The following is a 17280-nucleotide window of genomic DNA, read 5'->3' on the forward strand; positions in this document are numbered from 1 at the left end:
AAATAATGACTCTTACAATATGCATTTTTTTCCTTTTTTTTTGTGTGAATCAAAAACCTGTTATTTTTGGTAAATTAAAGCCATACAGCGAAGAGGGTGTGGTCTAACCTCAGTTTAACCTCTAAAAACTTGGCTCATCGTCTTATACATTTCAAAGTTATTCATAGAGCATATAACTCCTTACAAAAGATTCAAAATGAAACTACAACCAAATTACAACTGCCATATCTGTAATAGGTACTGCGTCATCAGGTACTTTTCTTCATATGTTTTGGGAGTGTCCTATTGTCAATAATCTGTGGACATGTAAACTTTGTTTTACCCTCTTTACTACAAATTGAATACATGGTTAAGCCAAGTTTATGTCTTCTTAATGATGATTCTGGATTCTGTTTAAGCTCAATACAAAAAAGAATGTTGGGTCCCACTTTATATTAAGTGGCCTTAACTACTATGTACTTACATCAAAAAATAAGTACAATGTACTTATTGTGTTCATATTGTATTGCAAAACACTTTTGCTGCTAATATTGAGTGAACGAGAACACCGTAATATATTCATTTGTGAATTTAATTTATTGTACTTATTGTTAAATAAAAAATACTGTTATTGTTTATTGCTATTAGAATATTAGTATAATTTTTTTTGTATCTTTCAAGCTTAAATTCCAATATCGTAATATATATTGGGTGAATTATTATATTTTATTATATATCATATATTATTTATTGGTAAATAATAACATTGATAATAATAAATTATTATTATTATGTTTTGATTAAGAACTCTTATTATTATTATTTATTATTATTATTATATTTTCTTATTATTACCTTATTAACTCTTATTTAATGAATGCATTATAGATAGATGTGAGAGCTGTAATATAATAAATATAATGTTTCTTGGCCCTGGTCCGGAGAGTACCCATCCTCTTCCTCTGAGCCACAGCCCATCAAACCAGCACAAACCATGCAAACTTGAAGAGACTGGAAAAAAAGAGAGATTTGATCTTGAGAGCAGTTGTTGAATGCAGTATCAGATGGTAATTGACAATGTTCTCTATATAAATGGAGTCACAGCTGCGGGTGGTCAGTGTGTGAGCTGATGTGAAAGGTTTTAGTGTCTCCTCTAATTACAATAATGCAGCCAAAAAGAGCCATTACTATTACATAATATAAACTCATCTTGACAAATACATGGTGTTTTAGCAAGAAAGTTTGCAATCAGAGGTGGCAGAATAGGCCGTAAACTTGGCTGGAATGAACAAATGAGCTTGTGACAATGAGTCTAAATCCTATTTAATGTCTGTCTGCCAGTTTACAAGACATTCAAGTGGGCAAATTGAGCGTACGTGCAGCACTTCCACCGGAGCACCATAGACAAAACAACTGAGGGCCAACTGAGGGAAACTGGGTTTCCATGAGACAACAAACACGAGAACTTCCCATAGAACATCAGAGAACTTTAAATAAATACATTCATCGGAAAGATTCTGAGCAGCATGTTGTTTATGTTTAGTTCTGAATTCAGGAAATGCCATTCAAATTCACATCACAGGATATTAGTTTAAGTGTAGTCGCATAAATGCTAGGCATCATAATTATACCATCTTCTTGAATGAATGTGTTTAAAGTGTTCTTTTTAAGTTGTCACATGTACTGGGGCAAATGTAAATATTTTATTAACTATAATATTTGTGGATTTATATTTTATTATGTTGATTGATCTTTGTGTATGTGTGTGTTTCATAACTGTTTACAGAATGAAAACTGAAAACTGAGTAAGGCTCCACTGTGACAACTTACCCCAGATTGTGTGACAACATGCCCCACTACTGGAGTGTGCTGAAAGTGAACTGTATTGTGTTTAAAAAAAAAACACGTTCTGATTAGGTTCCGTCACTTTTAAAAGCGGCCAGTAGATGTCGCTGTTTCTAAACTTCGGAGTAAAAGCGTGATCAAAAATAGGTCCTTTATGACTTTCCGTAGTGCTGTACGCGTACTGCTGATTCCATTCTCAAAAATACAGCATTGACTACAGTTTTAGTCTATAAAGTAGTTTAAGTGATTAATGTGTTCGTTTTTGACTGCTAACGTTTTGAGATTTGATTCTTAAAACTTTTGATAGCGTTTAGTTTGGTAACTAATGGCATTACTGTATGTCGTGGTGAGTGGAGTCGTTCTCGCTGCTGTAGCATTAATAACAGTGTTCATTTTACGATTATTTGGGATTTTACGACATGCATCTGAATATAAACCAGGACAGAAGGGTTCTGTGTCACTGCTGGTGATTGCAGGATCAGGTAAGAATAGCATTTTATATAGTATATTATAGTGTATATAAGCATGTTTTTTTTAATATGGAAAAATAACCTGAAACCAAATGATATATGTTTTGTATATTTTATTTATTTTTTGTACTTTAATACTGAATAAAAAAATATATATATTTTTTTCTAATTGCTGAACACAAAGCAAACAATTAATGTGATTTAGATTATAATGTGATTAGAATTGCTGAAAGAAATAGTGACCATCACAATATGTAAAAAGTAGATATCCTTTCGCTTTTACTTATATATGATTTAACATAATATTTTGATGTTGATAATAAGCTCATATCCATTTTATTTGCCAAATAGCAATATTTATCAAAAATGGGTCCTTTATGACTTTCCGTAGTAGCTGTACGTGTACTGCTGATTCCATTCTCAAAAATACAGCATTGACTACAGTTTTAGTCTATAAAGTAGTTTAAGTGATTAATGTGTTCGTTTTTGACTGCTAACGTTTTGAGATTTGATTCTTAAAACTTTTGATAGCGTTTAGTTTGGTAACTAATGGCATTACTGTATGTCGTGGTGAGTGGAGTCGTTCTCGCTGCTGTAGCATTAATAACAGTGTTCATTTTACGATTATTTGGGATTTTACGACATGCATCTGAATATAAACCAGGACAGAAGGGTTCTGTGTCACTGCTGGTGATTGCAGGATCAGGTAAGAATAGCATTTTATATAGTATATTATAGTGTATATAAGCATGTTTTTTTTAATATGGAAAAATAACCTGAAACCAAATGATATATGTTTTGTATATTTTATTTATTTTTTGTACTTTAATACTGAATAAAAAAATATATATTTTTTTTTCTAATTGCTGAACACAAAGCAAACAATTAATGTGATTTAGATTATAATGTGATTAGAATTGCTGAAAGAAATAGTGACCATCACAATATGTAAAAAGTAGATATCCTTTCGCTTTTACTTATATATGATTTAACATAATATTTTGATGTTGATAATAAGCTCATATCCATTTTATTTGCCAAATAGCAATATTTACATAATAATAATTAGGGCTGCACAATTAATCGACGTTCTAATCGCCATGCCACAATTACGTAATCGTTTAAAGCGGCAATTAATCGACTTTCTAATTGCGATGACACAACTACGTAATCGTTCAAATCGGCAATTAATCGATGTTCTAATCGCGATGCCACAATTACGTAATCGTTCAAAGCGGCAATTAATCGACTTTCTAATCACGATTACAATTATGGATGCCACAATTACGTAATCGTTCAAAGCGGCAATTAATCGTTCAAAGTCCACTTATGTTATTCTGCACACTTAAGATGTTTTTTTCTTTCTACGTGTTATCTTAAGGGTTTTTCCCATTATTTTAATTTTAGTTTTAGTATAGCATTATAATACCATTCATATTTTTACTTTTTTATAATTTAAAGAAGAAACCAATCCGATGTATATTTGACATTTGAGGCTTAATACTATAGAAAAGCACTAAAGGTTTTTCAGCTTGTTTATTTTCATATAAAAATACGGCATGCAGTTGCATCAAACAATGGTATAAACATCATTCAATGTAAATTGTGATAATCGTAATTAATAATCGCAATTACAATTTCAAAGGAATAATCGACAATTATGATTTTTGTCATAATCGTGCAGCCCTAATAATAATAATAATACAATTTTTATTATAATTTAAATATTGATAAATGGCAATTATTATTAACTTTAAATGTTTATTTTCTGTTTCACCTAGGAGGACACACAACAGAAATTGTCCGTTTGATGGGGAGTTTATCTCAGTCTTATAACCCTCGCCACTATGTGACCGCAGACACCGATAAAATGAGTGAAGAGAAGATCCGAACATTTGAAGCAGAGCAGGAGAAAAGCGGTTCACCCTCTCAGGTGATTGATCTATACTGAATATATCTGTGCACCATTAAAGGAATAGTTCACCCAAAAATTACAATTCTGTCCTCATTCCAAACCCACATGATTTTCTTTCTTCTGTGATAATAAAAGTGAGAAATTCTGAATGCTGTTGTGTCTTACTTTGACCAGGAGATGGCAGCAGATCCAAGCATCCAAGCATTTGAACTGTGGATTTGAAATGATAGATATTACCTCAATCATTATATGTTTTCCTCTCTTTTTTAATCACAGTTCACTATTCACCGGATTCCTCGCAGTCGGGAGGTGCGTCAGTCGTGGAGTTCCTCTGTTTTGAGTTCCCTCAGCGCTCTGATTTCGTCCGTCCCGCTGGTCTTTAGGCTTCAGCCGGATATAGTGGGTTCTCTCTCCTCTCATTCATTACCCCATCATGATTAAGAATTAATTTCCTCTGTTCTGCAGGCTGTTTGTGTAACGCCCTTCCAGAAATAGCACATGCATAACATTTATGAAATTAGGGAAGTCGTGGCCTAATGGTTAGAGAGTCGGACTCGTAACCCAAAGGTTGCGGGTTCGAGTCTCGTACCGGCAGGGATTGTAGGAGGGGGGAGTGAATGTACAGCACTCTCTCCCACCTTCAATACTACAACTGAGGTGCCCTTGAGCAAGGTGCCGAACCCCCAACTGGGCGCCGCAGCATAAATGGCTGCCCACTGCTCCGGGTGTGTGTTCACTGCTGTGTGTGTGCACTAAGGATGGGTTAAACGCAGAGCACTAATTCCAAGTATGGGTCACCATACTTGGCCACATGTCACGTCACCTTTTACAAAAAAAAATAAAACAATTATGCCTAAGGGCAGCCCAGCTCTATTTTGAGTATAAAGAGCATTTTATTGAAATTGAAATAAACAGTATGCAAACATACTTGGATGTGATGAATATTAGTTTGCATTATCGAATTCGAAAATGTTAAGTAGTCAAGTCACATTTATTTTTCTAGCACTTTAATACAGTGTGCAATACAGCACAATAAAGACAGTAGTGTTATTATTTAGCTCAATAGTTTCCATTTCAATTCAGTTCAATAGGAAAAGTTCTTCAATAATGAAACAAGTTCAATTTATCTCTAGGCAGCTCTACAATAGCAACATTATCATTCAAGTAATGTATTAGATTGTGTTATTAATGTATTGTTAATGATTCTTTAATGTGCCTCTGAAGTAAATCTCTGTAACAATGTGTCCTTCAGATTAGCATTGTAGCGTCTTCTGCCCAGTCCATAACCTTGAGAATTTAAACATCCCGTGCACTGTTTTGGAAAACATAGCTTTTTATAAATATCTCCACCCTCTTATTATTTATAGTTCAGATCATCTGCAAAATCTAGTCCAAATTCTGTAGTTTTCCTAAAGATTTGGCCAGAAAAGTACAGTTTTACGTTTTTAAGTCAGCTTTTTTTTCCCAGTTTCTATGCTGATTGTGGCGGGAAAATCTTTGGAATGGATTTAAATATGGTAGAATGTGTTTAATGCAATCTTATTGGTAGCATTGATAGCTAAAACATTGTCAGATTAGCCAAAAAGTCTGCATGAAATGGAAACTTGACAGTACGTTCATATTGCATTTCTGGTTTTATTGTGAATAAATGGCTGCATTTATTTGATAAAAAATACAGAAAAAACAGTCAAATTATGAAATAATATTGCAATTTAAAATAACTGTTTTCTATTTTAATATGCTTTAAAATAGAATTTATTTCTGCGTTGCAAAGCTGAATTGTTAGCATCATTACTCCAGTCTTCAGTGTCACATGATCCTTCGGAAATCATTCTAATATGCTGATTTTTTTTAGCGATGTTAGAAAATAGAAATCTTTTGTAACAATATACACTACCGTTCAAAAGTTTGGAGTCAGCAGATTTTTTTAAATACTTTTTTTAATACTTTTATTCAGCAAAGATGTGTTAAATTGATAAAAAGTGACAGTAAAGACTTATATTGTTAGAAAAGTTAGAAAAAATTATTTTTTGAACTTTTTATTCATCAAAGAATCCCGAAAAAGGTTTCACAGGTTCCAAAAAATATTAAGCCGCAAAAACGGTTTCCAACATTGATAATACATCGTCATATTAGAATGATTTCTGAAGGATCATGTGACACTGAAGACTGGAGTAATGATGCTGAAAATTCAGCTTTGATCACAGAAATCAATTACATTTTAAATTATATTATATTAGAACACTGTTATTTTAAATTGTAATAATATTTCATAATGTTGTTTTTTCTGTATTTTTTATCAAATGAAGTAAGAAGTAATACAAATCTTACTGATCCCAAACTTTTGAATGGCAGTGTAAAGTTACACTAAAAGAAAATGAAAAATGTTGCCTTGGCCACTACCTGAAATAAAATACATTTACATTTTTCTTCAGTTAACATTTATTTCAAGTCACAAAATAAAATTCTAAATATCTTCTTTTGAAAGTTATACAGGTTTATAACAACATGAGGTTGAGTAAATGACGACAGAATGGTCAGTTTTGTGTGAACTCTCCCTGCCTAACACAAAAGCAGTAGTTGTTGTCACACAGCAGCACTGGGAATGTTTAAGCAGGTGATAAAGACGTATTTTTCCTTCAGCAGATGATAAGACTATCTGCTGTATAAGCAAACACTAATCCTGCTGTTTCTCTGCTTGTCTTCAGCAAGAAACAGAGAGAGAGAGAATCGCTGGGAAAACTCTCAAAAACAGATAAAGAAGCGAGGTAGGGGGTTGATTTAGGAAAAGAGAGAGGAATGGGGAGTTTCAGGAATGATCTGCAATCCAGGGCCTCTTTCTCTCTCTCTCTCCTCCTGTGGTTGTGTAATGAAGGGTTGTGAGCAGAGCAGCCGAGGGGTCTTGTTCTCAGGATGTGGCGAGACCTAACTGGCTTCTCGGCCCAGCTGCTTGACTCCTCTCACATGTTCCTGTGGGGGCGGAGCCAAGCAGCATCGGACACTGTTATTTTAAATTGTAATAATATTTCATAATATTGTTGTTTTTTCTGTATTTTTATCAAATGAAGTAAGAAGTAATACAAATCTTACTGATCCCAAACTTTTGAACGGCAGTGTAAAGTTACACTAAAAGAAAATGAAAAATGTTGCCTTGGCCACTACCTGAAATAAAATACATTTACATTTTTCTTCAGTTAACATTTATTTCAAGTCACAAAATAAAATTCTAAATATCTTCTTTTGAAAGTTATACAGGTTTATAACAACATGAGGTTGAGTAAATGACGACAGAATGGTCAGTTTTGTGTGAACTCTCCCTGCCTAACACAAAAGCAGTAGTTGTTGTCACACAGCAGCACTGGGAATGTTTAAGCAGGTGATAAAGACGTATTTTTCCTTCAGCAGATGATAAGACTATCTGCTGTATAAGCAAACACTAATCCTGCTGTTTCTCTGCTTGTCTTCAGCAAGAAACAGAGAGAGAGAGAATCGCTGGGAAAACTCTCAAAAACAGATAAAGAAGCGAGGTAGGGGGTTGATTTAGGAAAAGAGAGAGGAATGGGGAGTTTCAGGAATGATCTGCAATCCAGGGCCTCTTTCTCTCTCTCTCTCCTCCTGTGGTTGTGTAATGAAGGGTTGTGAGCAGAGCAGCCGAGGGGTCTTGTTCTCAGGATGTGGCGAGACCTAACTGGCTTCTCGGCCCAGCTGCTTGACTCCTCTCACATGTCCCTGTGGGGGGGGGCGGAGCCAAGCAGCATCGGGTTTCTGCGTTACTGTGGCAACCGGCTGAGAGGAGGCGGAGCATGACTAAGCAGCCGGCTCTCACATGTTCCTGTGGGGGCGGAGCCAAGCAGCATCGGGTTTCTGCGTTACCGTGGCAACCGGCTGAGAGGAGGCGGAGCATGACTAAGCAGCCGGCGCTGCAGTGCTTGAGCAGTAGAGCTCAAAGGTCAGAACAAACCAGTCTAATCTCTGATGGACAACCACGCTAGTATTCTGTTAATCTCTAATTAGCGGCTTCTGTCCTCATGCTGACGTCACTTCCCACTTTTCCAGTCAGCCGAATTTTTACTTGCATCTGTTTTCACGTTAGTTTCATGGTAAAAGAGTTTAGATAAACTTACTTCATCTCAGAAAGAAATGTTATATTTTGCCTTAAATTCAAACGAAAAATGGAAATAATTTAAAAAAGTATTTATTTAAATTAATTATATTATCATATATGTACTGCTTGATTATAAAATCTTTTTATAATGTAATGTATTAATGTATTTTTTTGTGTGTGTGTGTGAGTATAAATGTATACTATTAATTTTATATATTTTATGTCTTTTAAGTTTTTTTTTTTTTGCACTGTGACATTCATTGTAGTGTTATTTTAGAATTATTTATAGTATTTATTCATATTTTGAATTAGCTTTTATCTTTATATTTCTAGTTTTTATTTGAATGTTTATTAATTTGGGTATTTTTTTTTATTTGGTAATATTACTAATTTTACTCTGTAATTTTTATTAGTTTTTTATATTTTTATTTAGCTTTAATTTATTTTTATTTCAATTTATATTTTAGTAATTTTAGTACTTCAACTTAATCTGCCAAGGCCACTTTTCTAATTTTCATGTAGGTGTTCATCTAATATTTATATTGTATTTAATTTCAACTTATTTCAATTATCAAAACAATTTTTTTTTTTTGTTTTAGTTAACAAGACGGTTTCATGCTTTGCTGTTAGCTCATTTCTCATTATTGTTATATACTATATAATCACCTTTTCTGGACACAATTATTATTATAAACAATTATTTTAATTTAAATAATAATTAAAAAAATCTATAATTTAAATAAATAAATAAATATATATATATATATAATGCAAAATCTGCTGAATGCCACCTCCAAGACAAATACAATATGACTTTTTTTTTTTTTTTTTTGGAATTCACCTCAGAATTCTGAATTTACATCTTGAAAATCTGATTTTTTATTTTTTTTTGGAATTCCCCTCACAATCACCTGCATATATTTGTTATAATATATAATGCATGTTTAAGATATTTTTTTGTTTAAGTTTTATTGTTTATTTGGAATGTGAAATTACAATATAAGTACCAGGTGGCCTTTGATCCGCCGTTGCACTGCGACAGCAGGATTTCCTTTTTAGTCCAGCAGACAATGTCTAAGATCTTCTTTAGGGGGTTCGGCACCCCTATTGTGTCTGCGCGGTGAGGGATCGTCCTTCAGCATGACTCAAATATCAGCTGTTTGTTTTAACCAAACTTGAGCATGTCAGTGAAGGGCTGGGGCCCGTTCCTCCACATACCAGAGCGCAACTGGGGGAAATGGGGGGTCAGGTCTGAAATCCGGAGGTGAAGAGGGGGTGGATTCAGTCCTCTTTTAGCCATAAAAGGAAATAAGTGCGTCACGGGTCCTCATGAGTTCCAGATGTGTCAGCACAAGCCAAGTGTCTCGGCCTGATTCCGCATGCCGCGAGGAGCAGTCAATAGTGAATACTACTGTTCACTAATTACAGCTTATGTTAATACGTCAGTCTAGACCAAAGTGCGTACAGTTGTGTAACTTTAATAAATATCAGCTTTTGTTTGTTTACTTAATCAGATTTGACATGTGGCAAAGTCTTTATTAGTTTAAAAAAATTAACAGTTGCATAATAACTACAGCTTATTTTTATTAAGACTGAAATCTAAAAAAACTGTTGGTCAAGATCGTTTGAATAATTTATTTCAAATTAGCAATAAAACTGACAACACTAGTATTATATATTTTGCTTCTTTGCCTCAAATTATGCATAAAAATAAAACAAATTTAGGTTTGAGCAAAAATATTCTTGAGTAAACAAACAGGAGATGATATCAAAAAGATGATTGGCTATTTTAATGGAGAGGTGGGACTTTCATTCATACATGAGTGTCACGATTTCTGTTGTTAATTTGCTTTGTCTTTCTCAAAGATCATCTTTCAATAATTCATTTCAAATCAGCAAGGAAATGTTATATATTTTGCATTTTTTTGCTTAAATCACACGCACAAAATAAAATTTTTAGGTTACAGTAAAAATGTTCTAGAGTAAACAAACAGGTGATGCCTCTATCAGAAAGATGATTGGCTGTTAAAGTGGAGAGGCGGGACTTGCTTTCCTACTGCCGCTCCACGGTATTAAAAAAAAATTGAATTTTGCCCTTCATTGCATTATGTTTTATAGGGTTAACCAGAAATGTCCATAAAATTAATGGATACATTTATTTATTTAATTTTTTTCCCAGTGTATATTGAGTGTTACAATTTCTCCCATTTATTTTCTTTAATGCCGCCTCCTCCCTCTTAGACTCACTTTGACAAGTTTACACTTGAATTGATACTTAATTTGTTTTGAGATATCTTGATAAAACAAACTATTCTGCACAGAAATTCACCTTACGCAATCAGATTGTTTGAGAAATGCATTCAGTTTCGTAAGTGAGTCTAGCTGTGACGCGAATCCAAAATGTGAAAGAATACGGGAAAACAATTTGAAGAATCTGTGCTCCATAGATTTTGTGTGTGGGGGAGGAGGTTGTTACGGTTTACTATAACAAATAACAGGGTCTGGACGTTTGTGTGGTGGACGTCCCTTCACATTCCACAGAGACTCCTCACTGATCCTGAGTTTTTTGTTTGACTGCATCTCCATATGTTTCATTTTAGCCTTATTTGGAAATGCAGTGGACGAAGCTCTGCGTGTTTTATTTATTTAACGTTCATCCATGTGTTTATGATAGTTAGTGATGGATAGATCATAAAACAAGATCTGCATGTTAGAATATGTTAGGATATGCATGTAGAGAAATAATGTTCATAAACAAGCAGTTAGTGTGTAATCCTAATCACAAATCTAATGTCAAACCATAATAACGTGGAAAATGTAATATAAGCAATAATGTATAAAAGGGCATGCTAGATTGACAAACAACACAATACAGTTTATTAAAATTACAACTTCATTCTATAAATAATAGAAGTAAATAAATAAACAAATTAAATGGAAATTAAACACGTGCAAACATATGCATGTAAATATCTATATATGTATTTATTTATTATTTTATAATCATAAATAATCTAAAATGTGTTATATACAGTTTGTAATGTATATGTAATATACGGTATTTTTTAAATATGTATATAATTTAATAATGTATTATATATTTTAAATAACTTACCAAAAATATATAATATAATGCATATTTGTAATATATACTGTAGTTTATTTAAATGTTTTACATTTATTTATTATGTATTATTATAAAAATAATGTTGTATGTGTGTGTGTGTAATAAATATTTGTAATATTTAGTATATATATATATATTTTTTTTATAATAATTTTACATCAGTGCATAATTCTAATTACAAACTCAATATACGATAAAAAAAAGTGAAAAACATAAGATGCTGCCATTCTTGCAGTAGAAGGCACAGGCTGGCAAAATAACAGTCCTCATCGGGTGTTTATGTTGTGTTGCTACTCATAATACACTGTATAGACAACCTTTTACTCTGTTACTGTTTAACAAAACTCAGAATGAACTTGTCTGTCATTTTAAGCCGTGACATCTGCAGTCTGGTCTGTGCTGACTTATCTGAAGCCTGAGAAGGGAAGGAACAAAGCCTGGTAACAGTTTAATCTCACCTGGAGCTGCTCTGTATGATGTGGGGTAATAAAGTGGCCTCACAGGATAGAGATCATTGCAGGTGCATCTCAATAAATTAGAATGTCATGGAAAAGTTCATTTATTTCAGTAATTCAACTCAAATTGTGAAACTCGTGTATTAAATAAATTCAATGCACACAGACTGAAGTAGTTTAAGTCTTTGGTTCTTTTAATTGTGATGATTTTGGCTCACATTTAACAAAAACCCACCAATTCACTTTTCCACGACATTCTAATTTATTGAGATGCACCTGTAGTAGTTTCGATGACCTCATTAGTGATTACATCTCAGCACCTGTACACGTCCTCACCTGTGAATGCAGCTGTGACACGAACATGTCTCACAGTGATGTCATCACAGGAACAATGACCCCATAAGGCCTTTGATTTATGAAAATGTTTCAGCATAGTGTATAATCCCCACTGGCTTTAGATAAGCAGCATTTTAACATGCACTGGCCATAAACTTATATTGATGAGATATTCACTTTGCTTGTGTGACTCACAGCTGAGCACTGTGTTTATGTGGTGCAGTGGAAAGGGTTGGACTAGCATTTCTGGTTGTAGACGCGATTGAAAATCATTTCAGGGCTCTTAATGTTGGCCCTGGCTCATGCAAGTAGATTTATTTTATATTTTATTTTAGCCACATTATCCCACATATATAAAAATATAATATAATTTACATTATTTGCATTATGGCAATTTGAAATATATGTAATATTACTGTATATTAAGCTGGAAAGATGCTACATAAGTTAATTATATTTTATTTATTTTATATTGTATTATTTATTTTGTCAATACCAAAATGTATCAGTATTAGACCTTGATCTTTGGAAAGGTTCTATATATAAAGATATATTAAGATAAATATGTTGATAATTTTTTTTGTATCATTTGTATGTGATGCAAAGAAAAAAAGAGCAGAAAAATAACGTAAAATTAAACATTTTTACGACATTTTATTTTGCTTGTATAATATTAAGACAAATATAATTGTTTTAAAAAGGAATGGTTCATTCAAAAAGTATAGCCAATTTTACTCCTTGAGCTTTAGAAAGATGCTTTATTTATTTATTTCCAAAATGTATCGATATATTTTATACCTTAGGTTATATTTTATAGACCTAATGAATCTTACAAAAATCTTAATATATTTAAGTTATGTACTTTACAAATTTGAGATCTTAAGCTTTGCAAAGACACTGTATGACAAAAAGTTTCAGTATGCCATATGAAAATTATTACAAAACCTTGTCTGTTAGCTTCTTTTCTATGCACTGACTTTTGGAGATAATTAAAATTGCTATGTTCGTTCAGATAAATTTTTTTAATGAAGACAAACTTGGTGGAACAGTATTTAGCTGATGTGTTGTAGTTTTTACACACATTCATGATTGCTAATGCCAAGTGTTTGAGAAAATGCAGAAGAGGCTAAAAAGAGAGCGCCTCATATCCAGTTTTCACTAGCAGTCTTTCTTCTCCTTAATACACAAAAAGAGCCTTGAGAAAAACAATCTGTTTTCTTTGATGCACATTCAGCACCCTACTGATCCGACAGCCCCAAAATGGTGTTTTTCTAACACTTGATTTATGTCGTGTTGAAGTTTCACACAATGACCATTTCAATTTGCACCACACTGATGACAGACTCAAATAGCACTCTGACAGCTTGGCCTGTGCCCATAGCAAACGCTGGCCAATCTCTGTACACAATCCAGCAGCCCTTCAGAGTTGAAGTCAGCACCTCTCTGTTGGGTGACAGTGATCTCATTCCCCGAAGTGAACTCGCAGGTGTGTGTGAAATGTAAATACAGGCCGAGACAGATCGCCCACCTGGTGGTCCAATCCATGCCCATCCCCATCGCTCATCTGCCTCCAGGTGCAGGACGGGAAATGGAGTGTCTTAAAGGGGTCATATGGTGCGATTTCAAGTTTTCCTTTCTCTTTGGAGTGTTACAAGCTCTTGGTGCATAAAGAAGATCTGTAAAGTTTTTTTTTTCATAGTGTAAACGGTTAGTGAGTTATGATAACATGAATACAGCATGGTTAATTGTGTCGCCGCCGACACGTTCGGTTTTAAAGGGTTAAAAAAGCATCATATGACCCCTTTAAACTGTTTGGAAACTGGCAATAAACTAAATCCGAGCACCGGTGTGCCTTGAAGCAGACCGAAATGAACTGAAGCATATGTGAGTGGAAACCACCCTCACCTCTGATGTTCTCACGTTGGCCGTTGTCCTCGGTTCCTGCCTCGTATCGGTTTCAGCTCTGAGCAGACAGAGGCTGGATTTTTCCAGTGTTAATGTGTCTGAGCAGTCGGTGTAAGATGATTTCTCCAGACCCCATGGCTCGTCTCCACCGAAGTCTGACTGCCTTCCTGTGCCGCTCGCTGTCTCCAGTTTTTAACCAGAAAGCTCATATTTCATATTTCAGAGGACTCTTTACTTTATGCTGGCTTCTTTCTGCTGTTGTGTCTTAGTCTATATAAGTCAAATCAATAAATTTTTAGTTTGTATAGCACTTTTACAATCCAAAAGCAGCTTTACAGAAAATTGTAAATCCCCTGAATTAATTAATGGTGTTTCCCAGAGTGTGTGTCAGCAAATTCACTTGATGTTCACTCAGAGAGTGAACTTGTTGAAAGACAACAGTCGCTGATTCAGAAGCGCCAGATTGTCATAGCAAAGTCGGAATTGACCCTTTTTTTTTTTCAACTTTTATAAAGAATATCTCTTTGGATTTGAGACTTTAGTCTTTGCAACTTTACAGATCTTCTTTATGCACCAAGAGCTGAAACACTCCAAAGGGAAAGGAAAACTTGAAATCGCATCATATGACCCCTTTACTCTTCGTAATAATTTAAATTGAATTAGCTTAGAATTAAATTAAAATTTGTATTATAAGGTAAAAGTGAGATTAATTTAAAATAAGAAAAATGACTGTTTTTATTCTTAAAATGTATTTATTTATTTACTATTAAAATCTTTATAGATTTTGAAGCCATTTTTATGTTTTTGTTAGAAGTCTCTTACGCTCACCAAGGCTGCGTTTATTTGATCAAATTTTAATTTTGTAAAGTTATTATTACTATTTGAAATAACTGTTTCTATTTGAATATATTTTAAAACATCATTTATTTATGTGATGCAAAGCTGAATTTTCTGCTCATCTGCTGCTCAATAACTATTATAATCTTTATCATTATCAATGTTGAAAATAGTTGCTGCTTCTGTGGAAACCGTAATACATTTTTTTCAGAAGTCAATTTAATGCATCCTTTCTGAATACAAGTATTAATTTCTTTCAAACTTATATTTGAGTAATGATTATAAGTATTATCTTTTAATTGGGACAACTTGATTGTTTTTATTTTACAATATTACTTTTGGGGATTTTAAAGTAAGGTTCAATTTGTTAACATTAGTTAATGCATTAGGTATTATGAACTAACACTGAACAATACTTTTACAGCATTACAATTTGAATTATATGAATTAACATTAGCCAATGTATTGTAAACAAACATTAATTAATTAATAAATTAATGAGCAATAGGCAATAGTGTATATTTATATATTAACATAAACCTGGATTAACAATTGCTGTTAAAAAAAAAACAACCTTGTTCACTGTTAGTTGATGATGCCTTAATTATAGTGTTAATTCATTGAATTTTGAAATGTAAAGTGATGTTTTTGTTTATATTTTTAAGCAAGTGTGTGTGTTTGTGTTTCAGGTGCTGTGTAATGGTCCAGGGACGTGCGTCCCACTGTGTGCCGCTGGGCTGCTCCTGGGCGTCCTGGGACTTAAAAGAGTCTTGATCATCTATGTGGAAAGCATCTGTCGTGTGGAGACACTGTCTCTATCCGGAAAGATCCTCTACTACTTTTCTGACTACTTCTTTGTGCAGTGGGCATCACTGAAAGACAAATACCCGAAGGCCATCTACTTAGGGAGACTAGTGTAAGGAGAACATATACAGAAATCCTTTTCTGTAGACTTTTTTATGTCTGTATTATGTCGTTTTTGTATTGAGAATTACATGCATTTTGATACTGTTCTTCACATTCGATTCATTCCTATGCAGTTACTGACGTGCTAAATAGGTTGATGAACGTCACGATAGGCTGATGAAATGTGCTGTTCTACACACCTGCTCTACCTTTTACGCCTCTGAAAGTCAACAAAACTAAAACGAGAGAAGTTTTTACACATGCAGGTGCTTCTAATTGCATTCATAGTTTCAGTGTTTTTTCATGCACCACTGTATGAAAAACAATATTTGTCTTTTGATCACAGGTTTGTCCATTTTTAAGGTTATATTGTCAGTCAGTTAAATGGAAGACTTGTTTTAAAAAAAGATTTTGACACCTCATTCTTATGTGCGAATAAATTTTTCCTCAGCATTCCTGTGAAATATTTTCCAGCTCACTACGCATTTCAGCACTACTTCATTGTCTTCCTGTGCTGGTATGTGGTTCTAGAGGAAATGGTGTGAATTATAGACTAAACAGAGAGAAAGGATGGAAAAGCTGCGATTCTCAGCTGTAGTTTTTTATTTTATGGGCCTGTAATTTCCAGTTCGTCTTGTTTTTTAGAGATGAGACGGCACTCTAATACCTGTAGCATGAGGTAGAACATAACCTGATGGTTTCTTTTGTCTCCCAGAACAAGTTCATACAGGTAACTTAGTCATTTACTTCTCAGCATAAAGTTCTGCAACTGTGACGTTTCTGAACAGCTGCAAATAGATGATCCCATCAGACATGTCTGGAAGGTATGTGATGTCATGTATAATTTGGTTATTATGAGCATAGTTTGCAACAGTAGCATTGCAGAAATAAAAACCCCATTCATTTTATCCACAAAGAAATTGATTTTTGAAAGGAATAGTTCACCCATAAATGAACATTTGAATGCACCCTCGGGCCTTTCAAAATGTAGATGAGTTAGTTTCTTCATAAGAACAGATTTGGAGGAATTTAGCATTACATCACTTGCTCACCAATGGATCCCTTGCAGTCAATGGGTGCCGTCAGAATGAGAGTCCAAAAAGCTGATAAAAACATCACAGTAATCCACACCACTCCAGTCCATAAATTAACATATTTTGAAGTGAAAAGGTGACCATTTATGGAACTTAAAACTCTTTATTGAATATTTTTAAACTCCAGTGAATAAAATGAAAAGAAGATTTTCAGGTAGAACTGATTAGGCACTAGGTAGGTAGTTTTTTGGGGAGGAGGTAAAGACCAAACACCAACAGAAAGAGTGATTCAGCGTAAGAGAACCCAAAAAGACTAAATGAGTGTAAATCTAGAATGAATCCAGATTGAGTCTGAAATTATCATTA

General features: G+C 33.7%; 1 protein-coding gene across 2 annotated transcripts; it reads left to right on the top strand.

The window, feature by feature from the left end:
* Positions 1-2002: 2002 nt before the first annotated feature.
* On the top strand, positions 2003-16924 carry LOC107677209 (UDP-N-acetylglucosamine transferase subunit ALG14 homolog). Of its 2 annotated transcripts, none has more exons than XM_016472020.1 (4): positions 2003-2306; positions 4076-4227; positions 4486-4608; positions 15664-16924. In XM_016472020.1, the coding sequence occupies exons 1-4, from the start codon at positions 2150-2152 to the stop codon at positions 15892-15894; spliced, it is 663 nt and encodes a 220-aa protein (XP_016327506.1). In that variant the 5' UTR covers positions 2003-2149; the 3' UTR covers positions 15895-16924. The 2 variants fall into 2 exon arrangements, with proteins under 2 accessions (XP_016327506.1, XP_016327505.1); XM_016472019.1 differs by lacking the exon at positions 2003-2306 and adding an exon at positions 2697-3000.
* The last annotated feature ends 356 nt before the right edge of the window (positions 16925-17280 follow it).

Source organism: Sinocyclocheilus anshuiensis, unplaced genomic scaffold (genome assembly GCF_001515605.1).
Source record: "Sinocyclocheilus anshuiensis isolate Anshui unplaced genomic scaffold, SAMN03320099.WGS_v1.1 scaffold392, whole genome shotgun sequence".
In the NCBI taxonomy this organism is placed as follows: Eukaryota; Metazoa; Chordata; class Actinopteri; order Cypriniformes; family Cyprinidae; genus Sinocyclocheilus; species Sinocyclocheilus anshuiensis.